Consider the following 27,302-nt stretch of genomic DNA (forward strand, 5'->3'; position numbering starts at 1 on the left):
AACTCTAGATATTGTAGCATTTCAGTGATGTGAATGTGTTTTTAACAGTTGAATGGAGTTTACTAGGTCCATTTTTATAGTTAATATGGTCAATTGTCATTGTGTTGTATGATGCTATGAAGACACAATAAACTTGCAAAAAAAAAGTAAGCTAACGTGTCAGGTGCTGTGTTATGTCACAGAAGGATTTGTAGTGTGACACAGAATAATATAAACCATGTCGAGAAGAACAGATGGCTAGGCCGTTAGCCCTTTACAAAATCATGTAGCCTTAGTTTAGTAGCAACATCCCCTGTTTAAGTTTGATTTAAGTATTTATTAACAGTATGCAGAATGGGTACATTTCGAAAGCACAACTCAATACTAAAATACTAAAGCATTACACTTGAAAAGCTTATCTTTGAAAGACAAAGAAGAGGTCCCGCACACTGTCAGACACTTGCCAAATGTTGCTCTTTGGTCTCAAAAAATGTTGCTCTTTATTTGGTTCTTATCATCTCTTATCGCTCTTATCATCGTACTTCATCCATTAGTATGTCCTTTGTGTATAGGACATACTGTATGACATACATTCTCCATTCATTGTCAATGGGAATCAGTTTGTTACGGGGCCAGTTTCGAATTTCAGCCGTACGTAGGTGCCCTTTGAGAGCGGTGTTGAAGGAGTCAAGGGATTCACATGTCTTAATGACGGTTGGTAGAGCATTCCACATTTTGGTGGCATAGGAGCGAAGTGAATTTAGTCCCTTGTTTGTGCAGAATATGGGTTACACATGGTTTGTTGAACTCCCTCTCGCGTTGTGTGTGTGGACTTCGTTGACATTAAGGAAGTATTTAGATGGGTACATGGGTATCTTGGTGGTGTAGCGAATCGTGTGGACCAGACCCTACTCTGTCGTCAACCCTAAGCCATGCCAGACTGTAAAAATGGGCAGGGGTGAGGTGGGTGGGCTCAAGCCCTGGGTGGGCGGGCTCAAGCCCTCCACACAGAACAATGTGCACCTAACGCAGTGTATATTATATTTTCAAACTTTTTTTCCCACTCAAATAGTGTTGAAACTATTTGAGTGAAAAATCTGATGCAACATCAGTAAGATGCTGTACCGTATGTCCCCAAACGGCTAAAACACAGAAGAAGCCCACAGATTCAGATGCCATTATTATTAAGTACTGTATATTAAGACTGTAATCTTACTTAGAAATGTATGATCGTGAAACACAAGCTACCTTTTGTTGACTTCTTTCTCTCTCTCTGACCTGTGCTTAGGAATCAGAGAAGATTATTGCTGAACTCAATGAGACCTGGGAGGAGAAATTGCGGAAGACGGAAGCAATCCGTATGGAGAGGTTAGTGTGTGTGTGTGTGTGTGTGTGTGTGTGTGTGTGTGTGTGTGTGTGTTGGTTCTAAACTCTGCCCGAACTCGACCAGGCCCGACCCGAGGTTTTTGGGCCTGGCCGGGCCTAAAATGTATGGTAATCAGTAGGGCCTCGGGCTCCATGAAAAAAATATATATATTGCATTTTTTTATAATAATAAAAATTACACGCATCACACCCAGCAATCTATTTTAAACAAAAGCTTCAGACTGACTAATTTAATGTATATTCTTTTGTGTGCTGAACATTGTACTGAACGCAGTACTGACCATATTTGGAAGAGACACATTGAAGAGACACATTGCAAATGCACGCATTGCAAATTATTTGAGTTTGACCTGGATTTATTTTCATAATTTAGGGAGGCCTTGCTTGCAGAGATGGGGGTGGCAATCCGTGAGGATGGAGGCACGTTGGGAGTCTTCTCTCCAAAAAAGGTAAGAGACAGACACACACGCTCACACACACATACACACACACACACACACACACACACACACACACACACACACACACACACGATGGTGGCTGCATTATCCTTCCCGCCATGAACAGTGATGCAGCCACAGCTATCTAGTCCCTGCCCCATTACATCATTACCATTCTTTTCCATGTGATATCATTTCCAACTGGGTCCTCCTGTTTTTCTTCCCCTGCTGGTTTTCCCATGATTTCACCTTTCATTCTCTTGACATGGTCTGCTTCCTCCACACCTTCAGCTTAGCCACGAAAGGCCATTTGATGAACATTTTCCCACCGAGAAGGTTTGTTGAAGCAAACATCCCACTCTAGATGCGGCCCCTACACTTGAACCCTAGCATCCCTATTCTTGGGGTGAACATTCTGCGGAAATAGAAGATCTCCAAGCTCACAGCGCGTCACACCGCCTTGTGAGCGAAGAGATTTGATTGATGTGGCCTACCTAGTATAGTTCCTGAATGACCCCGGTCCATATAGGCAGGGTATATAGGGTGCAAGTGTTCATTGTCTGTTGTGGTGAATGGTGATATACAACCATTAGTCCCTTGTGATTACTGCCATCCCGTGTGTAGACATGCATTTTACCTCGGGCTACAAACGTCTACTAGACTACTGCATTGTACAACGTCTAGGGTAGGGTTCCAGTTTACTCTCTACTGGCCCACAGGATCAGCTTTCCACATCATTCTTTTCCAAAATGGCTCCTTGTAGTTAAAAGTTTCAATTCCTCCCTTCCCATCATAACTTGATATTGACTCTGCTTGCCCTTCCGTTTTCCATCCCTAAAGACAACTTCTCAGTTTTCATGCCTCTAGTACTGCTTGCTGAGTACCTGCAGAGACTGGCTATTATATTGTGAATTAATGGTATACTGGTATACAGAACCCTGGGAAATGCTCACGCTGTCTGTTTGGTAGACTGCTGCATTCGGATCCTAAAACATTATATTAAACAAGACTTCTAAAACTACTACAGAGAGTGCGGATTCTACTTATTATCTGAGTCTGCCCCCAGTATATTCTTGAACTTTTCCAGACTGTCCTTGAGTTGAGCGAGCCTTTCCCTTGAAGTGATTCCCAGATCCCTCCCTGCTTCTCTACCTCCCAGCAGAGAGGCATTTATTTGTAGTATACCAGGATTATAAAGCTCAGTAAATGTTCCCCCGTGTGCTATCAATTTTTACAATTTTACAATTTTTACACTCTCAAAGATAAATGTTTTGTACTGGTTAATTCACAGCTCAAACACGATTGTCAGATTTGTCACCCTCCTTGCTTTAGTGTCGGAAGGATCTCCACTTTGAATTCCATCACCTTTTTTGGGGGTGTGGTTTCACCCCTCTGCTCACTGCTTCCCTTTCTTTTCCTCTTTCGCTACCTCTTATTCATTTTCATTTTGTTTCTCTCTCTTTCGCTTTCACCCTGCTGCCTCTCCGTGGGGCAGCTTGTGAAGCCTTGTGATCTGTATGCAGGCTTAAATGGGGTCTTTTCCCCAAAGAAGGTTGGTGTTTCAGTGAAAGTAGCTCTTAGCATCATGTAGTCATTTATACAGTATACTAACTCAATATAATCTGGATATGCTATCTATAGCTTGCCATGTATGTTCGCACATACAAATAGTTTGTCTCTGTGAAGTTGGTGCATTGCACTGAAAGCAACAGTATTTTTTCATTATTTACTCAAAGACTTTACTTAAAGAAGCTACTGTAGTAACTCTACAGTACATAAAGAGGCTGGTATAGCAGCATAGCTAGGTAAATATGAATGATTGCGCGAAGTAGTAGGGTAGTAGTATGCATTCACAATTCACTCATATGAATACATATGTGTGAAGGTTATGTGTTAATGCAGTGTAAGTACAGTATTTAGGATTTGAAACTATGTCAGACAGTTGTCATTTACCGGTAAATGCCCAATGCACATGCTGACATTCTGGGTACATATAATGGGTTCACCTCTCGTCTCTTGCAGACGCCACACCTGGTTAACCTGAACGAGGACCCGCTCATGTCAGAGTGTCTGCTGTACTACATCAAAGACGGAATCACAAGGTAACCAAAAACTTGAACCCTCACAATGGAATGCTAAAGAATAAGGTTCTAGAATAATTTTAGAAGTCCTTGGATTGCAGAGTCTCTGAAATACCACAGAGCAATTGTCATTGTTCCTCTGTTTTTGCTCGGCTCACATCAGACTGGATGATGGCATCTGCCTTTGATCACAAAAGTTTTATGGGTTTAAGTTTCCTTCGGTAAACTTTTTTTGCGCCGGTGTATTTCGTTACATCACTGCCTCGGGATGATAATGAATGGCTGGATCCAAGATGAAACACAGTTTTAGTGTGTCACAAGTTGGCACCTGTTTGTCATGCACAATAGTTTTTATGGGTTCAGCCGTGTCCTCAGGGAGCGCTTTGTCACCAAGATGGCTGCAGCTAATTTGGCTGCAAGTGAAACTCACTCACTCAAAATGGCTACCGTTCGTTCATGACAGGGTGGGCCAGGCGGATGCAGAAAGACGACAGGACATCGTTCTGAGTGGTGCTCACATCAGAGAAGAACACTGTATCTTCCGTAGCGAGCGGAATGCCAACGGGGATGGTGAGCGAGGTGTGTGTGTACAAATTTGTCTAGGTGTACATTTGTGTCTGTAGGGTGTGTGTGCGTATGCATTAGCCAGTATGTGCATATTTAAATGATGGATGCTCTTCAATGAATCTGTTGTCGGCAGCAAAGGTGAAATTCACTCTTAGTCATGTAAATGTTACTCATTTCCAAACAAGGACCCATAGCGTATATCGTAGACCCGTGGTTCCCCAACTTTTTAGCTCAAGAGCCAGAAGACAAATGTGATGTTTCCCCGGGACCCAAACCCGTGAAAATAGCCGATCTACAAGCTTGTAGATCGGCTATTTACCAAAATCTGATTTGATCATTAAAGATGGAGTGCCGTGATTTTTGTACTTTTTCTGTTTTGTATGCGTCTATGGAGTTAACATTACTCTAATAGAACCCCAGGTGTAGTTATAATATTCAAATATGCTTTCCCTGTTTATTTTTGGTTTCTTCCTGAAAGCTGAAATCCTTTAGTCAAAAGGCCCAATTGAAATAACACCCTTTTAGTGACATCATAACCCTAACCCCTCCCACATTATCATACAACAACAACTGTGGGCGAGGCTTAAGTTCAGGTGGGTGGTGCTAAGGTGAAAACCAGGTATACTTAATGAACTGGTGGGTGTGGCCACATAAAAACATAATTGTAACACTTTCTGTACACTTTTTTTGAAATAAATCTTCCTCCTAGTATAATCATAGTACCTGATGATCATGTTTTAGGCGGGGGGAAAATCACGGCACTCCATCTTTAACCCATTCTGACCTAGGCACCCATTTTGGTATTATCATCATGTTATGCTTTACCTATTGAAAAATAGCAGATCTACAAGCTCATATCGCGCCACCGAGTGGCGCGATACGAGCTTGTAGGTCTGCTATTTTTGAAAGATTCGAAGAGCGACTGACATTTTTAGAATCTGATCTCAGGTCAGAATGGGTCAATCAGATCCAGTGTGTGTCCAGTGGAAACCTCGTATGAATCTGATCTCAGGTCAGAATGGGTTAAATACATTTTCAGAATGGTGGGCCACGAAGGATTCTCAAGTGGGCCCTGATCCAGAAAGGGTTGGGAACCACCACTCTACTAGACTGAATGCTGCAAAAGGCAGAACACATACAGTACTCACATTAGAATATATTACACTATTATGTCATCACAGCGTCATCTTTATTTATTGACTTTGGCCAATGAGAAAAGTAATTCAATAAATGCCATTAGTCAGCACTCATTGGCACTGTACCATACATTGAAGGTAACGCTACTGAGGCTTTCTGGGAAACCTGCTATGACTCACTGTTGATTGGTTGGTATCTCGTTCAGGTTCAGTGATTGTGATGCTGGTCCCCTGCGAGGGATCAGAAACCTACGTCAACGGCAAGCGCGTGGAAGGTTGTGTCCAGCTTCGTTCAGGTGGGTTTTTCAAGGACAAGTTCTCCATTTAAGTATGCGTACTGTAACACTGTCATTTATACAGAGTGAAACAAGCATATGACTCATAACTTTGGGCATGTACTGTAAGCTTGGTTTATACATCTGTCGTACAGCAGTGTCGAAAATAGCCGATCAACGAGCAAGTTTGTGGCGACAGCGTAAACGTAAATTAAGTATTTCAGAGCTGTGAGGCAATCATTTGTCTCTCACAGTAAACTTTAGGCTTCTTGAAACCTGGAGATGCTGCAATCTTACTGTGTGTACCTAAAGTCAGGATGTGACGTTTGTTTACTTTGTTAAATGTGGGCCTGTAAAGCCCTGTCAGACTGTAATTGTGAATGTGCAAATAAACTTGACTAAACATGACCTATAGTATTGGGTGTACAGTATACACTACACACGCCACTTCTTGACTGAACATGTCCTCCAACGGAACAGTGTCTTTGTCAACACTTGTGTTGACAAACTTGTGTCCATCTTTTCAGGAAACCGCATCATCATGGGCAAAAACCACGTGTTCCGGTTCAACCACCCAGAGCAGGCGAGGGCTGAGAGGGAGAAGACCCCGTCAGCAGAGACCCCCGTGGAGCCCGTGGACTGGACGTTTGCCCAGAGGGAGCTGCTGGAGAAGCAGGGCATCGACATGAAGCAGGAGATGGAGAAAAGGTAAGGCACCCACCACCCAGGGAACAACTGTTAAGGCACCCACCACCCAGAGAACAACTGTTAAGGCACCCACCACCCAGGGAACAACTGTTTAGAACACATTGGTTTTCAACCCTTTTCATATCAAGGTCCATTATTTATTCAGCATTTGAGCCACGGACCACCATTTGATGACATTTAGCCTCTCAGACCCAAAACTAGCATATTTTGATCAAAATAATGATTCTTCTACATTCTCTAATAGTGTAGACTTGATGTTTAACAATAATTTTACTCTTGAGAGCGTAAAATGAAATGGAATTTGGTTTCATTTTACACTCAAGAGTTAAAGATCCATTAAGGGTCCATTTGGTTATCAACTCTTCATCTTAAGTGTAACTGGGGTCCCCCTCAAGTGGTGGTCACTGGTCCCCGGACAACTGGTTGAAAACCACTGGTTTAGAACACACACAAAGAGAGATTAGACGTTTGGCCCGGGACCCAAACTAGTGAAAACAGTAGATCTACAAGCGCACAACGAGCGCTATCTATCGGCTATTTTCACTATTTCTTAATTATTGTTATTTTATTTATTTATAGAATTTCTTAGATTTGTTTGTTTTTAAAATGTATTATTATTAATTGTTTATTTTATTTAAAAGTGAAAAAATTTAAATGTAGGAAAAGGATTCTTTTTTACTCGAGTGGTGATCCATAGAAATTGGTCCGTGACCCAGAAAAGGGTCCCGACCCAGTGTTTGGGAATCAGTGTTTTAGAGTAGAAGCATCAAAAGCGTGTTGTAGATCGATTTCTATAGATTTATGTAGCATAGATTTACAATGATTGGAATGGAATATGCAATGCATAGATGTTTAGTATTCTAGGTCTTCGCTGAGTATGACCGACTAGGTCGAAACACTCATACATCACATTTCTCCTGGGTGAAGCAAATCAATCAATGACACAACATTACTGAGTGCTGGCGTTTTCTCATTTCTTTTAGTTTGTACTGTTGAGACACTCTTGCAAAGGGCGTTACGGTCATTCAGTTTTATTTAGGAATATACATAGATGCCTAGATTTTGGAATATGCATTCTGTAGATGCCTAGATTTCGGAATATGCATAGACTCATATAATTGGGGAATAATAATGTGTTTTTGTTTTTTGCCTAGACTCACGGAAATGGAGATTTTGTACAAAAAGGAGAAGGAAGAAGCAGACCAACTGTTGGAACAGCAGAGACTGGTAAGTCCCGGCTGGTGTTCAGTCAAACCCACTTCACAGCAATGAAGTGCTGCTAGTAAGCCATTATCATGCTAGTTCACATATAATAGTTGTCTAGTTTGCAGTAACTGTAGCCAAGATACTCTTTTTGGAGTTGGCTTGTAGCTTAATTCATTTTCTGGGGTGACACAAAATGCTTGCTGATGGTTTGATTGTTTTACGTGAAATATGATCCAGGATAGAGGGCTATGATGGGATGGATGCTAAGTTAAAACATGGTTTACATATGGCTAGTGATAATTGTATGGCTATGTTTCATTATGGGTAATAGTCTTGCTTACTCCGTTGAAGTCTGACTAGTACTAATTTTCACTCTGTGAGCTGACACGTTTTGAGGTCTGTGTGTGTATGTGTGTGTGAATCACACTTGTTGCTCTTGGCGCATGGCTGTTCTTGCATGGAAGTACTGTACAAATGTACTACTCTGGTTTCAGATAGTTGACCCCCCTCTCTATATTTTGATTGATTTCCTGTTGCAATTTGATTCAGAGAGAATTTGATTATAAAGCTTTCCCCTTTTCCAAATCCCTGTTTTCACGTTTTCTTGTCTTATACTGTAGATTTGAACTGAATCTTGCAAAACAGCACTTTTAAGCAGAATATGAATTTGATCTCTATTTATTTAAAACATTGCTTAAAATATGGTTTATTTCTAATATAAAATGCTGCTGCTTTTGCATGGTTCATGTTAATAGCATGTTTCCTTAACTCTGGTACTGGTCCGTGGACTAAGTTGCAGTGTTTGCAGATAAACTGGTCAACCTTGAGGTGGCTGTTGATTTGCTTGGTTTAGATTTCTACTCTAGTTTCCTTGCTCTGTTTTGTCCTGAGTTCTCATCTCTTCAATGCAGTTGCTGACATGTACAATGCATTGTGATAACCAGTGTTCCTCCTGCTGTAGTATTTTGAAGGCTAGTGACAATGTGGTTTCTCATTGACTTCTTTGGCTACCTCTCTTCGCTAGCCTTACACAGTGTCTTTGTAGTACACACCAGGGCATGGCTCGACAACAAGAGTTATCACTGCTCCCATCAATAAACCAAATAAAGACCTCTTCTGTACTCTGGTGGTTTTATGTGCAAAACTATACTGTAGGATTCAGGCTCTCCACAACATACAACATGTCCAGTTCACAGATACATTGTCACGCAGAAGAAGTATCTGTTTCAACTGGTTGTGATCTGTAATGTTCTTTGTCTACAAACAAAATGAGAAACTGCATTTTCTTTCAACTAACTTCTTTCTTGTAGTGGATTAACACTTAACCTCAATTTCGTCTGTCCTCTCTCTACTGGCTTTTCCAATAAAACTGCAAGAACACTTTCGTCTTCTAACTCACTGCTAATACTAAAGCCACTCAAATCTTCTGGACTTCAAATGGGGGAAAGCTTCGAAATTCATCTGCCTTTTTGCATGCCTTTGAAGCATGTTTGGAATCCAGCCCTCAAATACCCAAATTTTGAAGAGGAATATGACAAAATGATTCAGAATCACTCCAATCAACATCTGTCCTCTGTTCTGTTGATATTTTTTCTAATCATGATAGCCATGCTTTACCTTTTACTTTTAATATCAATATGCAACATTGGGAACAATAATTGCGTCCCCATTTTTTAAATATGGGAAAAAAGAAGAAATTTGTATTTGCTAGCATTTTGTTTGCATGTCCGTAAAATATGATGTACTCATGATGAGTAATTAATTCATAACCAAATAACCACTTTACAAGGCAATATATTCAAAATGAAAGAAAGTCAATGGAAGCCACTGTCTATATATTTTGATTTAAGCTGTTCTGAAATTTGATTTTACAGTGGACATCCCTTCCCTTCCCATTTCCTGGGAATTATCAAGGACTGTCTAAAAAGGACGAGACGCAAAGACAACATGGTGTCGTACGGGCGACGCCATGTTGCTCCATGGTGCTCCATGGAAGGAAAGAAAAATGCGCAGTGGGCTTTATGCAGCCAACACTTCCTCCTTCAGCTTCCTTGGTCTCAACTGCGCATGTTTCTTTCCTTCCATGGAGCACCATGTGAGCAACATGGCGGTGCCCTTACGGTCTTCGCGTCCCGTCCTCTTTAGACAGTCCTTGGGAATTATACGGCATGTTGTCATACATCTTGTAAGCTGATGTATGCTAAAGAAATAATCACTGGTGAAAATATTGTCCTAGCTCTTGAGTAATACATTGCTGATGCAATTTGTCCAAAAGCTTAATTCATGATGATAAAAGTTCCCATGTTGCATATTCATACCTGTATTCATTCTTTATTTTTAAAAAGCCATCCTTCTTCTCTTTGATTTCTCCATTTTAATTTCTCCATTTTTGTTGGGAACCATTTGGTTTGTTTTTCCTTTTTTGTTTTCTAAAGGACGGCGACTCTGATAGTGGGGATGACTCAGATAAGAGGTCTTGCGAAGAGAGCTGGAGGCTGATCACTTCCCTGAGGGAAAAGCTGCCTCCCAGTAAGGTGCAGACCATAGTGAAAAAGTGTGGATTGCCCAGCAGTGGGAAGAGAAGAGAGCCTGTTAAAATGTACCAGGTCCCCCAGCGTCGCCGCATCACCAAGGACTCCAAGTGGGTGACCATCTCAGACCTGAAGATCCAGGCAGTCAAGGAGATCTGCTACGAGGTGGCGCTGAACGACTTCCGCCACACGCGGCAGGAGATCGAGGCGCTGGCCATCGTAAAGATGAAGGAGCTCTGCGAGAGCTTCGGCAAGAAAGACCCCAACGAGCGGGACTCGTGGAGGGCCGTAGCGCGGGACGTCTGGGACACCGTAGGAGTCGGGGACGAGCGCATCGAGGACGTCCTCACCAACGGCACCAGAGCAGGTGCCGTGGTCATGGATGACCTGAAGGTACACATAGACAAGCTGGAGGACATCTTGCATGAGGTGAAGAAACAGAACAACATGAAGGATGACGAGATCCGCGCTCTCAGGCACAAGATGGTCAAGATGGAGAAGGTCCTTCCGCTCATCACCCATGATGGTCAAGAAAAGCCTCCCAGCACCAGCCCCCCAGCCACGACTCACAGACCACGAGAAGCCAAACCGCCCTTACCTGAAAAGCCTGAAGCAGATGACGGAGAACAGCAAAGGGGGCAAAGTGCAGGAGATGACTCGACCCTAAAACGAGGCCACATGCGCTGGATGCGTCAGGAGCAGGTACGCCTGAAGAGCCTCCAGCAGCAAGAGATCTCCCAACAGCTCCGGAGGCACAATGGACCGCATCGATTCATTCCCCCGGAGGACCGCAAGCTCCGCTTCCCCTTTAAGAGCAACCCCAAGCACCGTAACTCGTGGAGCCCTGGTACCCATATCATCATTACAGACCAGCAGGTCATCGAGTTAAAGGTGCCCAAAGAGGCTGTCGAGGAAGAAGAGGGCGAGGGTCAGTGTGAGGATGGAGCACCTACTAGGATGGCGGCTTCAATTATTGCAGTCACTCCTGTCACTCCTGCAAGTCCCAGCCCGGTGGTCCCGCGAAGAAGCAAAGACCTGGAGCAAGGTCTAAGCCAGGGTCCCAGATACAACCATAGGAACAACAACAACCACCATCAGCAGCACCCTCAGGAGCGAGGCCGCAGCAACTCCTTCAATCATCGCCAGCGGCCCTCTAGCTCCTCGGAGCCACTGCAGCACACTGAAAACAACAGGAGGCATTCACAGGTCTTCTACCAGTCCCGCCACTACCAAAATCAGCCACCACCGCCTTCGCCACATGCCCACCAACAGCCTTACCACTACAACGGCATGCCCTATGCAGATGCGGGCTTCAATGGCTACCAGCAGTACCACCACCACACTGACCAAGCTAACCATCCAATGAGCTTTCAGGCGCCTCCAAGAATGCGTAGGCAAATGTCAGCCCCAAACCTGAAAGCCAGCAGGGAGACGACGGTGTGAGTGGGGCGAGGGGGAATCAGAGGGTATAGGTAGAGGTGGTAGATGTACTTTGAGTAGGCAAACACATTACAGATCACAACAGCTCAGAATCCTGCGAGTCAAACAGCTAGAACTGTGACATTTGTTTTGCACTTGAACAGTGACGGTGTGTTCTTGGTTGATCCAAATTTTTATTGTATGTATTATAAGAAGTCATTTTATCATCACCATAATCTATGCCTTTGTATCAGTTATGCTGCACTGTGTGTTCTGTCAATACTTGCATTGGGAGAAACTGTCATTGAGGAACTGAAGCCAATAGAAGATGCAGTGACTTTTAAAAAAAGAAATGAATGAAAATACGAATTGCCTTTTCTGTGTTTTCTTTTTTTACACATGATAATTCATCAATCATGTTCGTTTTCATTTGTCTGCCAAAAGCTCTTCATTTTTTAATTACTGAGTTTACATTTAATGCCACTTAGTATTGATTTACCTTGAATGTTGTAACATGTTATAAGTGCTACAAAGTGCCCAATAGTCTTTAAAACGTTCTTATACATCAATATAAAGTGTAACCCTAAAACGTGCCCTCTCTAGGATGGAACTGTTAACTCAATGTTGGGGTTTAATTATTATTACCGTTTTTCAATTTTACTTTTTTTGTCCAACATACATCTTTTTTGGCCTAGATCTGGAATCAAGGGACCAGTTGGTTGGACGTTTTTAAAATTAATTACCGTATGCCTAATTAATAGATTGATGCCTTTTGTCTATCACGTGACTGAAACAGTGGTACAAGAAAGTGTTATTCAAAGTGCCTTTTGATTAATTAACCCATTAACCCTGCTCTGCTCCTTTCATAATTCAAATTAAATGGCCTCTTCTTTTGTGTATCTTATCCTATTCTATCCTTTCAGTTCTTCCAGAGTGCATAAAACTCTGTGCCTACAATTTACAGAGTCTACCTGTCTGCAACACTAACCACAACTAACTTTTAATGTAGTAGTAATATATTGATCAACTGAAATTATAAATCGACCATCAAACCCCATAGTTTTGTTTTTAATCCAAACCTTTATTATTATAGTTTCTTCCACCCGATATTACAGAATATATTATAAGCTGTATAGTGTTGGTCTTATTCAGTTATGAATTTACAAATGTCTGGGATGAGACAAGAATTGAACAAATAATATTTTAGTTCATATCATTTAAAATGTTACTGTTTTGATGTGATGCTGAATTATACCAGGATATTGGAATTTGTCAAAATACCCAGTAAAATCCTCAATGTTCATTAATTGTCCAGTAACGTAAAACATTTTACTGTGTATAATAATATTGACTGAATTGTTTATCCAAGTACCTAACCGGATGGTAGGTATAAAACATAAATGTTAACCTCATTAAGACGATTACAAACCTGTCCCCAAAATCCACACCAAAACACATGTACCCTGAATCAGCCTATAATCCTGTCCTAACATACATGTTGGCCTTGAATTGTTTCATATTGGCCCCCTGTTCTCCAATGCAGCTAGAATGGTAGAAAGCTAGCTGTCTTCATTCTAATGCGGGTATTTTAGTAGTTCCGATTTTTCACGAATAGTCAATTTAGCCCTCCATACAGAAGTGATAAATACAGAAGTGATCCCCAGCGATATTTCTCAATGGGCCTGGGTTCTGTATGAACTATGGCAGCTCAAGGGTGACAAACGGTGCATGTGTGAGTACCAGGACACTATTTACCCAATCTATGCCAAACCCGGGAAATCCCAGGTTAATCCAGAATTATTATTCTGGATTACCCTTCATTAGCTGTTTTAAGCATACGTGGCTAGCCTATGGGGCTTCTATGAAACAATCCAAGGCCAACATGACATGTATGTTGGGACAGGATTATAGGCTGATTTTGTTGTGGTGTGGATTTCTCCTTTAAGCAACAGCAAAGCCTATCATGAACAGACTCTCTCTCTCTCTCTCTCTCTCTCTCTCTCTCTCTCTCTCTCTCTCTCTCTCTCTCTCGGACTTTAAAATGAAATGTAGTTTTTGTGGTTCACTTAGTAAGCAGCAGTAAGCACACAGAAATACACCGTCTTTGGAATGGATGTCCTGAGTGTTGTCATGGTGTTGTCATGGCAGCCAAAAAAATGTTGGAAAGCGAACAATGAATCAAAGTATTTGCATAATATAATCCATTCCAATATCCATGTAAAATGGGATTTTGAGAACTGCCTTCTTTTGGCTAGATCAAATGGCACACAGTATATTCTATCTATATGATTAATACTAGGTATACAGTATCTGTAATACTAACAAAGTTTGTATGAAACCAGTTATCCAAGTTATCAATTGGAAAACATTTGTTTTTGCCTCTATGCTGTGGTTGAGGCTGGTATGAATGAACAGCCACTCTGCCTGTGACACTGCCTTATCAATTATCATCCCTGCTGCTTTTACATTTAGCTTTAAAAAGAGCCCAGTGATTATCATACAGCCACTTGACTTGTTTTCAGATAAACAAAATGGCCCTCTGCTGTATTGGAAGATACAAAATATGCAATTCAGCTTGGGTTCAGAACTTCAATATGAAGAAATTATTTTCTTTGTAAATCTTTTCCACGTTTTCACAATAGTATTTACTCTAAGCATTTACTAAGCTGTAACACAAACCAAATGATATATTAGATATATATGTTTAAACATAGTTTCTTTAACTAGCGCTGTTCTCCATCTTCAAATGCTCATCTATTGTCTTAGCTTACATGTGCTCATGCTCCAATAAGTGCTACATTTATAGAATAATTGAACGCATGCACTGGTGCTGACAGCTTGATATTACCAGGTAAGCTGGAAATAATACATGAAATAAAAAATGTACAGGTTACTGTTCTTTTTTTGAAAATATACATATAAATGAACTATTTGAGTCTCAGTTTAAAGTGTATCATGTCTACTATCTGAATCTGCGTCTGCAATATCAAGAGTACCAAGTTGTGATGCTCCATAATCAAACACTTTATGCAAACGTATTGTCAAACACTATTGTCCATACTGTAGGTAAACATGTAAAAAAAATGAATTCAATCCCTGTTTTGCTGGATGTTTATTTTCGAAGTATGACTGAAATAAAATGACATGTTTCAAATGCAGTAACTTGTTATATATATATATATACTGTATGGTGACAGGTGTTCATTTTGTAAATTATAATGAAAAGAGTTTGCACATGTAAAGGACAATGGAGAAACTCAAACATTTGTTTAAAATAGTTTACCACACTTATGAAAGCCTTTGGCTGAAACATCTATCAATCTGACACGGTAAACCGTTCTGCCTTTTGGTGTTGCCCTTTACGTGTGAGAACAATTATGTTTGATCTTATTGGTCACACGCACTGTTTACTTTTGAGCGCACTGGACACTGCATATTAGTTTGGTTCATTTGTTTTCATTTCGGGGAGGGAGTTTGCACTACGTTTGACCTCTGCATGCAATAAATATTTAATGATGCCATTGCAGAGAAGACTAGCCGTAAAACAGGCTCTCCAGCTCAAGTTATTACTAACTACAGTCTCTAATCTGCTTACAAATACAAAATAAGTGTTTCTACCGTTCAGAAATTCTGAAATGTACAATGTCTGAAGGAATGCAGCTTTCATGATTAATGTAGTGATAAAAAAATAAACAGATAAAAGCAATCTATTTAAAAATCACATTTCAGCTTCACGGGTGGTGAACTGGTACAGCAGTTGCAGTGTTTTCAGTTTTAGTTGATACTGCGGCAGCAGAGAGGAGGTTCATGACAAATGAAAGGCTGCATTGTCTCCCCAAGAAGACCCAGAACAAACGCGATGAGGTCATCATCAGGACCACAGCCTGCCCTGCACTGATGGCGCCCCTCATTGGATTACATTGGACTCAGCTCCGACCAGCACCTCTCCTCTCCATACCACGTCCGCACATTTCATTTATCGTTTTTGTAACCATCAGGGCTAATGTTTCCTACTAGTGTGATACGAATGTCATTATTTATTTTCAAATGGTCCATCTAATTTTGGAACGAGTCTTTCAAATGAATCTGCTTTCTGCTACTTGCTTTAGACTAGTGTGTGTGCGTGTGTGCAAGCGAGTGAGAGAGAGTTTTTCAAATGAATGTGCTGTGTGTGTCTGTGTCTGTGTGTGCATCCCCAGTCAATTCCATATTGTTACAAGAATCAAGCAGTTTTTGTGTAACCTACCAAACTTCCACTGTTTCAAGTCTAAATGTGGAACAGAACATGACTAGCCAATAACAATTATACGTCAACACATCAATTAAAAATTAAAAAAGTATTTTTTGTGATGGACTACATAGATTAGTCTGGTAACCTTAATCCAACAATTGTGTCACGCAACAATAGCAGTAATTATTGCCGATATAGAAGCTCACACTGAGTCAACTCACGATGCATTGTGAGCTTGTAGATCAGCTATTTTTCGCCATTCGATTAAATTGATGAGTTTCATTAACTGAATTTCACATTCAGTGCAGTGTTGATTTTGACAGCAAATTTTAGTTTTTGTCATAGCTAGTCTCTTGAATAGTTTCCATTTAGTTTTAGTCACATTTTAGTCACCTGGAATGTTTTAGTGTTGGTCTCGTTTTAGTCAACTAAATCTACAGTTAATTTAATCGACTAAAATGTATTTTGGTGAGCCTTAATGTTGTCGTAATGGCTGATTTTACACATGCTGAAAATAGCCGATCAAGCTTTGTAGATCGGCTATTTTCAGCATGCAACTACAGTAAATGTAAAATGACTTAACTTTTACTTTTACTTATCTTTTACTATCTCTAGTCCCTTCCTAACATTTTTTGTCTAGTTTTTACTAGACACTCAGTTTTAGTCATCATAGTTTAGTTTTCATTTAGTTTCCATTTAGTTTTCGTCAATGAAAAAAGGTAGTCGATGAACATTTATCTACATAGTATTAGTCGACAAAATCAACTGTGATTCAGTGTGCACTGACTGATGATTAGCCAGGCTGTTCTCCTGTCATTGTGTTTCAGCTGTCCTCTCTTTCTCTCTCTCTCTTTCTACTGTACGGTCATGTCCAGGATTATGAGAGCAAACTCCAGGAGCTTCAGAAACAGGTGGAGACTCGCTCTCTGGCTGCTGACACACCCGATGAAGAAGAGGAGGAGGAGGAGGAAGAGGAGGAAGGTGTGTTTTTACTTTCGCCCTAGCTCATTTCCTGTACTTTGAACGTTAATATATCCAAGACAAACGATGGGAAATCAGGACACGCCATCCCCGCTTTACTTCCCATATCCGTGTGATGTAGGTTGTGAGTCTATTCATTCCATTGGGAGAGTTAATGTGAACACAACTTCGGACCCATTCTTTAGCCCTATGGTCACTGAACTGGACCCATTCTTTAGCCCTATGGTCACTGAACTGGACCCATTCTTTAGCCCTATGGTCACTGAACTGGACCCATTCTTTAGCCCTATGGTCACTGAACTGGACCCATTCTTTAGCCCCGTGGTCACTGAACTGGACCCATTCTTTAGCCCTATGGTCACTGAACTGGACCCATTCTTTAGCCCCGTGGTCACTGAACTGGACCCATTCTTTAGCCCTATGGTCACTGAACTGGACCCATTCTTTAGCCCCGTGGTCAGTGGTCACTGAACTGGACCCATTCTTCACAAGCCTCACATCTTCTGAACATCTAGATGCTAAAATGTCATTTTTAAAGTGACAAATCGGGAGAATGTTGTTATTGACCTTTCTCTGTCTCAGCAACGCACTCTCACGATATCTACCAATGGTAATCATGGGACGTTCACAAGATCTGACCTCAGGTCAGGCTCCCACTTAGAAGACTATCTGTGTACTATTTAGATCTGACCTCAGGTCAGGTGGCTCCCACTTAGAAGACTATCTGTGTACCATTTCGCAAATTGTGGCGAAGCGTGGGATGGCGTATCTTCCTATACTAAGCCATTCTGACCTGAGATCAGATTCTAAAAATGTTTTCTACATCCTGACAGTTTTCTGAAAAAGCTATATGTTTCTACGTCAGTCGTTCTTCGATTTTTCAAAAATAGCAGACCTACAAGCTTGTAGCACGCCACTCGGTGGCGCGCTATGAGCTTGTAGATCTTCTATTTTTCAATAGCTAACACCAAAAGGGGTTCCCGCCCAAAATCATCTGTGTTGTTATCAAAGTAGACAGGACTGCACATCCTCAGTGTAAATTTAACTCCGAGATACTGGAACAACTACACAGCTGTGTTAAGTCAACTGTATTAATCGGACAAATCGAAACCTATTTAAAAAGTAATAATTTCCAAAGCATCTCTTGAAATGTATTACAAATGCCCTTGATCTGATATTGGTTGCTTTCTTTTACATTTTCTCTCAGAACCTAAGCTAGAGGGATGTGCGTATTGTATTTCCCCTTTTCTTAAACATCAAAACAAATCAATCACATCACACATGAACTCATTACATTTACTGAACAATTGTTAATGTCACCTTTCTAATTACCTAATACCCACTCAAGGGAATTAAGTCCATCTGATCTATTAATAGATTCTCTAATCCTCTAAGAATGAAATATATGCTACTAATAATGCAGCTTTCAGCTGATAAGTACAGTAATATGCACATTTCATTTTAATGAAGACCAACTAAAGCCATGCGATTGAAGGTGCGTGTGCGTGTGTGCGTGTGCATTACTATTCTTGTGAGACCCAAATGTCCCCAGAAGTACAGTAGTATTTGAGAAATAGATTCAGGTTGGGGCTATGATTAGACATTTCGGGGTTAGTGTTGGAATTATGACACAAATTTGGTGGCCGTTCTACAAGCGCTGACAACGTACACGTTGCGAGCTCGTAGATCTGCTAAATGCAAATGGCATTCGAGGAATTGCCATCCTAAAATGTCGATGTCCTCACAAGTTTAGCAATACAAACATATGTTTGTGCAGACATGCTTAGTTACTGTATGTGCTGAACTGTAACATGTCATGCTTTTGCTTGCCCCTCAGTACCGTGGACCCAGCATGAGTATGAAGTGGCTCAGTGGGCCTTCAGAAAATGGAGGTACCATCAGTTCACCTCCCTCCGTGACCAGCTGTGGGGGAGCGCTGTCTACCTGAAGGAGGCTAACGCCATCAGCGTGGAGCTGAAGAAGAAGGTAGCCAAACATTTCCTGTTCAACTTTTTTGGAGACAGTTTTACTTTTTTTTTTAATCAAAGTTTCTTTATTCATCTCTCCATTTTTCAAGTCAAATATGAGTCAAAAATAGCATACCATTTTCTTTTTGAACTTTTTTACCCCTCCCTCCCCCCAGAGTTCCCGCTCTGAAAGAGCCACAACCCCGGTATCTTGTACCATTAACAATGAAATAAAAGGCACTCATACAAATATACATATACATATTCAAAAATAGAAGAAATTAATCAAATATTGGACACAATATGCAAACAAATAATAATAATAATACAAAATTTAAAATTTAATTAAATTAAAAACAATTATAGTAGGGTCAGTGTAATGAGTTATTAAGAATTGTTGAGGCCGCGTTCATCCTCTCAATATAATATATTGAGAGGATGAAAACATTTGGCAACCTTTTTTAACATATTATGTTAAAAAAGGTTGCCAAATGTTTTTAAAGAACCAGCGTACCCTCTTGTGGAGTAGCGAATCTTCTCCAATGTCAAATGATGTAGAACATCATTAACCCAAGATTTAAAGGTTGGTGGTAATTTTTCCTTCCATTTAAATAGTATTAGCCGCCTAGCCAAAAGAGATGCAAAGGCTATCATATTCTTGTTTTGCCGGCTAAGACGTAGATCTTGGGAAATAACTCCAAACACTGAGGGTTCTATGGGCACTTCTAATACATCTGAAAATGTTTTAAATATTGATTGCCAAAATGTATTTAGACAGTTTGACTTTGAATGAGAAATCATAAACGGTCAATGGCAAGAAATGCAACGTTCAGAGCCATAATGGCATGATGAAAATGTTTATGTGGGACCTCAGTTTACCTAAAGCAAGCACTCTTTCCTACAGAAAGATATACGGGAGGGGGATACAAGGAGAAATGCAGTTTAGAACAACCCAATAGATACTAGAGCGGTCACAAGCATTCCCCATATGGTGTGTGATGATGGTGTTTGCTCTTTAACTATAAAGCATTTGATGACGGCCTTCTGTTGGGCTGACCGGAATCCTAAACACCATGATGTCATAAAGGACACCACAAGGTTGTCCACGCTTTCCAATCAGCAGTGATTGATATTGGCTGTGCTGTGAATAATCCATATTCTGCTCGACGTGTGCACTCTTGACGACACGCCGTGGTCACTGTTTTCGTTTGTCATTTTGGTTCCAGGGTTTGAGATTTATCATCAAAGATGAACAAATACAATGTGATATAAATCAAAGGCTGGCTGGCGGTGACTCTGTACTGGTTCTCGGTCTATTAGGGTCCACCTGATCCACTGGGGGAGCCTTGTGATTTATATTCTGATTATATGTGTGTGGAGCGGTGGCCGCAGGGCGATAGATATTGAAGATGGCTCCTCTGTCACACACAGGTGGTTGTCAGTGGCTTTTTATTTATCGTTGGGTCTCTGCCCGTTATTTATATCCAGTGTTGTTTTCTGGTCGAGCGAGAAAGGTACAAAATGGTGGGCCGAGTATGGATGTGCGTGACCTTTTTACCTTGGTGTGTCTGCAGGGATTAAGAGCACCACTGTAAAGTGCAACGAACCATGCAGCATCTCATGTCATTCAACAACAACAAGGAAAAGCCTGGATCACAGCTTTTGCCTTTTATTTTTCTCTCTCTCTCTCAATCTTTTTTCACTCTCCATCAATTATTGCCCTGCACATTTTTGGAAAATGCTGCTAAATGATAAGCTATTGTACCTGCATACATGCATATTCTTCACTGTATATGTTTTATGATTATTATGGTTATTACTACTATGTCCTTTTTGCTTTAACATTTTTCAGACCAAGGACCCCTTAGCTGAGAGAGAGATGAAGCAGGGAGTGGAACCCGCCACTACATATTGAATTCATGTTAAATGTTAAACTAGACGTTTAATGACTTAAACTCAATACTTATGGTACTCTCTTTTTTCCGATCTAAAAACTTGTGTCACGGCTAGGGCCCCCCGTCCCCCGTCCCCCCAGAATAGAGATGCCAGGGGTCCTGTAGACCCCCTGTAGAAGACCCCTGCTTTAATTCATCATTAAGTTGAAATGTTTGCACAATTTGCGGAACCAATCCCAGCAACATTTTGCGGCTTGTAATTCACAAGTCAGTGACAAATAATAACACCTTGGATGATTCTCGATTCACTTCTTCTCCTTCTTCAGGTCCAGTTCCAGTTTGTGTTGTTGACAGACACGCTGTACTCTCCGCTGCCACCCGAACTGCAGCCCCCAGAGACCCCAGACAGACAGCGTGACTCCAGGGCTTTCCCTCGTACTGTGGTGGCTGTGGAGGTGCAGGACTTGAAGAACGGAGCCACTCACTACTGGTCTCTGGAGAAACTGAAGTATGTCTATGTTTATGTCTCATTTTTACTTGGTAGTGCACCAGAATTAGTTGATCTACAAGCTCACAACGCGTCAGTCTGCAAGGCTTTGTGAGCTTGTAGATCTGCTATTTCCGCTGTGTGACACCCGTGTGCAACTAAATGTTACTCAAGCTTAAAATTGGCAATTGATCAATTGGTAGTATGATTTCCTTTTAAAGGACAAAAACTAAAGAAATAAGTCTCAGTCATAAAATCAAATAAAACACAACATGTGGAACAAATAAAATATTTCGTTTTTAGTTTTAGTGTGTTTTAGTGTCACACAAGAGGGGTTGAAATATAGAGCCCTGGGGAATGCAGTCATCCAAGGGGAGGGTTTAATGGCCGTTATATAACCAGCTGTGACGTTATTTTCAGAATGAGGCTAGACCAGATGAGGGAGATGTACGACCGTGCCGGGGAGATGGCCTCCTCCAACCAGGAAGACGGAGAGGGTCCACTGACAGGAAATGACCCCTTCTATGATCGCTTCCATTGGTTCAAACTGGTGGGGAGGTATGTAACACAACAGGAAGAAAGACAAAGAACCAGTGCTATAGTTTTGAATTGTGTGGCAGATTAGGTTTTAAAACACATTATTTAGTCACTCAATGAAGCCGAGAACAAAGTGCCTGTCTACTGTTTACGACGACATCGTTTGAGCTTCCTTGGATGTGTCCCCTTCCATTCCGTTATTAATTGCCGCATCTTTTTCTTAACAATTTTCATATCACGGTATCATGTTTTTAACATTTGTTTTCATCATTTCCTTTTGTGTTTTTATGCTTTTGCATGTCACCTGTTGTTTTAATTTGCAAATTGTTTATTTTTATTTCATTTTGCCACTTTCCTTTTGTGTATTGCAATTTATTCGTAGCTAACGTGTCATGAATATTTGTTTTATTTTATTTCCTCAAAAACAAATAGTGACATTTTCATTTATACAAAATATTTGCTGTCATTTAATATCCATCATGTTTTTCTTTTTCTTTATATTACTTAATTATTACCTTAGAAATACTTGTGTAACTACACGTTAATGATTTACTTAGCTTATGCAGAAATTGCATTTTTATGCATATTTAATTTCATCAGTATACAGTACATTAGTTGTTTAAATGTTGCATTTAATTTAGATAAAAGTAAGCCTTGCCAAGACATGAGGCCAATAGGGGCAGGATCCCCTCTCCTGTTTCCTTTTCCTGAGACAGTTTGATGATACACCCCTGGACATGATGCTAGTATGTCAGAGTACACCCCCTGGACATGATGCTAGTATGTCAGAGGGACTTACCCCAATCCTACCCTTGATTCTGAGTGCCAATCAGGGAGGCCCGGCCAGGGATCGAACCCCGACCTCCCAGTCCCAGGGCACACACTCTAACCACAAGTCCACCTAGCTGTTTTTTTTCATGTAAATGTGCTACTACATTAGCTGCAAAACTTACTCTTTGTAAAATAAATTCATCAACAACTTGCAGACCTCTCAGCAGCAATAACTAAGCAGATACATACCAAATTGCAAAAATGATCCCACCTGATAGAAAGACAATTACATTTTCTCACTCAATAGCCGTTAACTCGATAAATTTGTTCTTAGTATGACATTGCCACCCTGATTAGTAACGGGACCATTAATATTAATGATAGTTAATACCACAGAAAAGTGTGTGATATTAACGCCTGTTACCACAACATACAGTATACTGTATAACTTTATCTATTGTTACCTTCACTTCACCTTCACGTTCTTGGCGCCGCCTCCACACCCCCATATCCCTCACATCTTCAGTTCCCCCATCTTCCACGGCTGTGTAAACGAGCGCCTGGCCGACCGCACGCCCTCCCCCACTTTCTCCACCACCGACTCGGAGATCACAGAGCTGGCGGACGAGAGGCAGAGCGAGATGTCCGACTTGATCGATGACGAGGCGTTCGTGGACGACACCAGCTCCGACGCCGGCACAGAGGAGGGCTCGGACATCTTCAGCGACGGACAGGACCCCTTCTATGACCGCTCCCCCTGGTTCATCCTGGTGGGAAGGTTGGTGACCAGCCATGGCATCCCTCGTCATCTTCCAACACATTCTGCAAACTAGGGCGGATGTGTTGGGAAGGGTGCTGGCTTTTGTCCTGTTCTTAAAAGAACAGAGGTCCACATCACCACATTTATACTGTTTCCCAGCAAAAATACATAAAACGTTTTCAGCATGTGACACCGTCATGCAACAGATTATAAATAATATAATAATATTTATACAAGTTTATACAAGCCTTATTTAAAATAAGGCTTGTCAATTTACAGTATGTCCATTAATGTGACAGTCCATACTCAAGGCATAGGGAATCTCTCATTTGATCATAATTCTTAATTTAGACGAAATCTAAACAGGCCCTTTTGGTGCAACAATAGTTACAAAACTGGATCCTGAAGTTGGAAGATGGAAGGAACTTTATTTATTTTTACTCACATTTTATATTATTCATACTTGTGTTGACTTGAGACAGGCCTATTTTGTGTAATTTATTTTAATCTATTCTGGAGTCAGTTCCCAAGTAATTTAAAAGCCAGCATCCTTTTCGCTACATCTCTTCTCGGTGTGCTATTTTGTCCCCTGTTCAGAAGCCGTCATCACAGTTTTGACTGTATTAACTCCCATTTGTGTGTGATGTATTTGTTGTGGCTAATTTTATTTCCGCTCTATCATTTGATTTGCCTGTCAAATCTGTATTATTATTATTATTATTATTATTATGTCATTTTTTGTTTTGTTTTCCTATGTCAATGTATTCAACATTGAGTTGATCTTTTATTTTTGTTCCTGTGTTCACAACAATGTTCTTGTAATGGAGATCTTAACACAATGGCAGTTGGCAATCATGCAGCCATAGTTGATTGTAATCGATTTGATTCACTGCGTTGAGTTAAAATGAAATAGCACGGTCTAGCGTAATTTTAAATCATCCAGCTTAATTACCTGCAGTCACAGTGGCATAAACACAGCTGATGAAAGATTTGACTGACTCCCCGCAGTTTTAGCAATCATAACCTGCTTCGCCCCATGTCACAGTCAGTGATATTCTGGCTGAATTATTTCACCCCTGCCTTGGCCTTGCGTTCACCTCTACAGTCTATGGTTCACCTACAGAGTGAGTGGGTGGGTTGGACAGAGCAGCAGGGGCACTGCACATGACAGTATGTGTGTGACTACAGCTAACGCAGCCATACACGCCTGATTTATGCTTGGATGTACAACGGTGTGCTGCTGCAAAAATAACCACAAACTCACAATTTGTCCCACGCTATTTTCACCATGGGACACTGTCATACGATGGAGTATATTTTGGCAATACACAGACCATAAAAAAGGCTGCTGCATCTGAACTGGTCTAGTCTCGCATGGCCAGACGGTAGACCAAATATGCCGGTGCAAAAAATAAAATTGCCATCCATCCACGCAGTGTGATATAGTCTGGTCTGCCATTTCACCTGTCACGTTTGCAGCTCAAATAATTAAGTGGATTTCTGTAACTACTATGATTCCAATGTGTTTCAACATGTTTTGTGTTCTGTTCTTATTTATTTTGTTTTTGTCTTTTAGTAGAATAAGCTTCAAGTTCTCATCTAACATCATCTATAAATGTCACTAATCTAGTGCATTGTGTATAACCACTGTGTCTTTACAATCATTCATCTCTACTCAATAGACTTGGGTTGTTTGAAGACTTGTTCTTGTGCTTTTTTTAAGTACAGTACAGTATGAGAGGTTTGCATCACCACTAAGGAGTCATTTTAATTCGTGTTTGAGGGGCACTAGCCCCTCCTATATCCAGCTTTTGGTGTGTGTGCACACACTATGTCCTACACAAACATTAAATTCCCATTGACAATGAATGGAGAATTTTACGTCACAGTGTCTGAGCAAACAGACATAGAGTAGTGTTTAGTTTACGTCATGATGATGTACGATGATAAGAGCGCCCCTCACTTCACACGGGGGTGAATAGATAGATATTGCACTGATCCTATTACTGCAACGAGAAAAATATGTTGGATGTTCTTTTCTGTCTAGCACATCAGTCTGACATTCTGAGTTAGCAAAAGACAGAACAGAATTCAGCGAAGGAAAGGGCCATACTGTATAGGAAAACTTTAATTGAGCTTGAGCTAAAAATGAATAGCGTCTTTGCAATGCAGCAGTCATGTTTTAATTCCCTTTCATTTGTACTTGCAGAGCTTTTGTGTACCTGAGCAACCTGCTGTATCCAGTGCCTCTGGTGCACCGTGTTGCCATAGTGACGGAGAAGGGCGAGGTGCGGGGCTTCCTGCGTGTTGGGGTTCAGGCTGTTGCTGGTGAGTAACTACAGCCACTCTTCATCTGTGTCGCTTTACAAGCTCATAGCGCTGCACTCGGTTCCATGCTATGAGCTTGTAGATCTGCTATTTTTTAACTCAATTCTTGAGTGTCCCTGGAACAACACATTTTCAGATGGGGATCAGCGGCCAATTACATATATCATTTTTGGGGTCCTTGACATGAAATGCTTTTAGCACCACTGACATAGAAACATAGGTTTTTCAGAATACTGTCATGATTTAGAAGAAATTTGTAGCATCTGGTCTAAGGTCTTAATGGGTTAAAGCCTCATTTATACGACAAAAGTATAAAATAGATTCAAGTAATCACTCTCACTTAACAGTCCCCACTGAAAAGCTTTACTCTTTTACCCTGGTAAGGCTCCCCCCACCCCAACTGCTCATCGGTCTAATTATCATTACATTTCTGCTCTTTGAAAATATTTCAGTTATATTGATTAAAATGTTAATGTTAGTAACTCCATATCAAATGATTGTGTCTGATACCCAACAAGAAGCCACTCTGACTTACTTACTTTTTCATTTGCATGAAGCCATGAGATGCTCCATGGCTCAGTCAGTAATGCCTGATTTATTGTTGGTTGCATGCCATATTGTCTCTGTATTGATCATGGGAGGATAAATTGTTTCTCTGTACTGATGGGAGGATAACTTGTTTTTCTGTAGCTGACGAGGAGGCACCCGACTACGGGTCAGGTGTGAGGCAGTCGGGAACCGCCAAGATCTCCTTTGATGACGAGTACTTTAGAAAGGTATGTCCTAAGTCAGACGAGAACACGTTTAACAGACTGGAGAACACTTTCTTTGTCGTTGTTGTTCTTTGGCGTAATCCATGGGTGCTGATAAATGATGAAGCCATTGTTGAAAATTAGGTTGTGTTTTGTTGCCGTTTTAAACCGTCTCTTCTGTGACTTCCAGCTTTACAGTATATCTCCAGTCATACTGTATGGGTAGAATGAATAAATGCAATAGCAAATGTAATATTTTCAACCTGATGCCTTACTCATTAAGTTCGATATGGAACAGGTAGAATTAAGACCATCTTTGCTTGCCGAGGTGGAGGTTTGATTCACCAGCTTTATGCTAATGTCCCTCCTCTTGTCTGTCTTCCGCTGTGCCTCGTCAGAATGACTTCCCCTCCGTGGTTATGACCCGCTCCGGCCTGTCGCTGGAGGAGCTACGCTTTGTGGAAGGTCAGGGTCAGAGTTCGGAGGTCAACACGCCTTCTGAGGAGCTCAACAGAATAAATGACATGGGTACGGCTGACCTCTCCACTCTCAATTTTAGAACTTACAGCCCAACTTCACTAAGCAGATGGTCCTTTTGAGGGGGGATTTACATACGGTAGTTTATATAAATATGTAAATGTAGGGAAATGAAGCGGTTTGGTTAATGATGGAATCCACACCTGTTTGATGACAATTTTATTAAACAGTCTTATGAACATCCACATTCCCAGTGTCCCTGTTTTGGGCATGTAGACAAAAATAGCACATCTACAAGCTCACATCGCGATGCTGTGTGAGCTTGTAGATCGGGCTATTTCCGATGTACTATTTTTTATAGGGCTTAAATGGTTTTCCGTTGGTCATT

General features: G+C 41.0%; 1 protein-coding gene across 5 annotated transcripts in view; it reads left to right on the top strand.

Moving 5' to 3' along the window:
- The window catches only part of kif1b (kinesin family member 1B), an 85,865-nt gene that overhangs the window by 39,877 nt on the left and 18,686 nt on the right, over window positions 1–27,302 (top strand). For 2 of the 5 annotated variants that reach the window (XM_080764111.1, XM_080764113.1), the window contains exons 14-28: window positions 1,268–1,347; window positions 1,739–1,814; window positions 3,828–3,907; window positions 4,350–4,465; window positions 5,796–5,885; window positions 6,392–6,572; window positions 7,727–7,799; window positions 16,835–16,940; window positions 18,778–18,926; window positions 21,129–21,310; window positions 21,710–21,847; window positions 23,124–23,375; window positions 25,567–25,685; window positions 26,376–26,461; window positions 26,836–26,965. In XM_080764111.1, coding sequence (XP_080620237.1) covers window positions 1,268–1,347; window positions 1,739–1,814; window positions 3,828–3,907; window positions 4,350–4,465; window positions 5,796–5,885; window positions 6,392–6,572; window positions 7,727–7,799; window positions 16,835–16,940; window positions 18,778–18,926; window positions 21,129–21,310; window positions 21,710–21,847; window positions 23,124–23,375; window positions 25,567–25,685; window positions 26,376–26,461; window positions 26,836–26,965 — 1,858 coding nt within the window. Of the gene's footprint in view, window positions 1–1,267; window positions 1,348–1,738; window positions 1,815–3,827; window positions 3,908–4,349; window positions 4,466–5,795; window positions 5,886–6,391; window positions 6,573–7,726; window positions 7,800–10,213; window positions 14,291–16,834; window positions 16,941–18,777; window positions 18,927–21,128; window positions 21,311–21,709; window positions 21,848–23,123; window positions 23,376–25,566; window positions 25,686–26,375; window positions 26,462–26,835; window positions 26,966–27,302 lie in introns of those variants that run through there. The other 3 variants (XM_080764112.1, XM_080764114.1, XM_080764115.1) reach the window with 3 other exon arrangements.

The sequence above is a fragment of the Protomyctophum bolini genome (genome assembly GCF_963924005.1).
Source record: "Protomyctophum bolini genome assembly, chromosome: 5".
Taxonomy (NCBI): Eukaryota; Metazoa; Chordata; class Actinopteri; order Myctophiformes; family Myctophidae; genus Protomyctophum; species Protomyctophum bolini.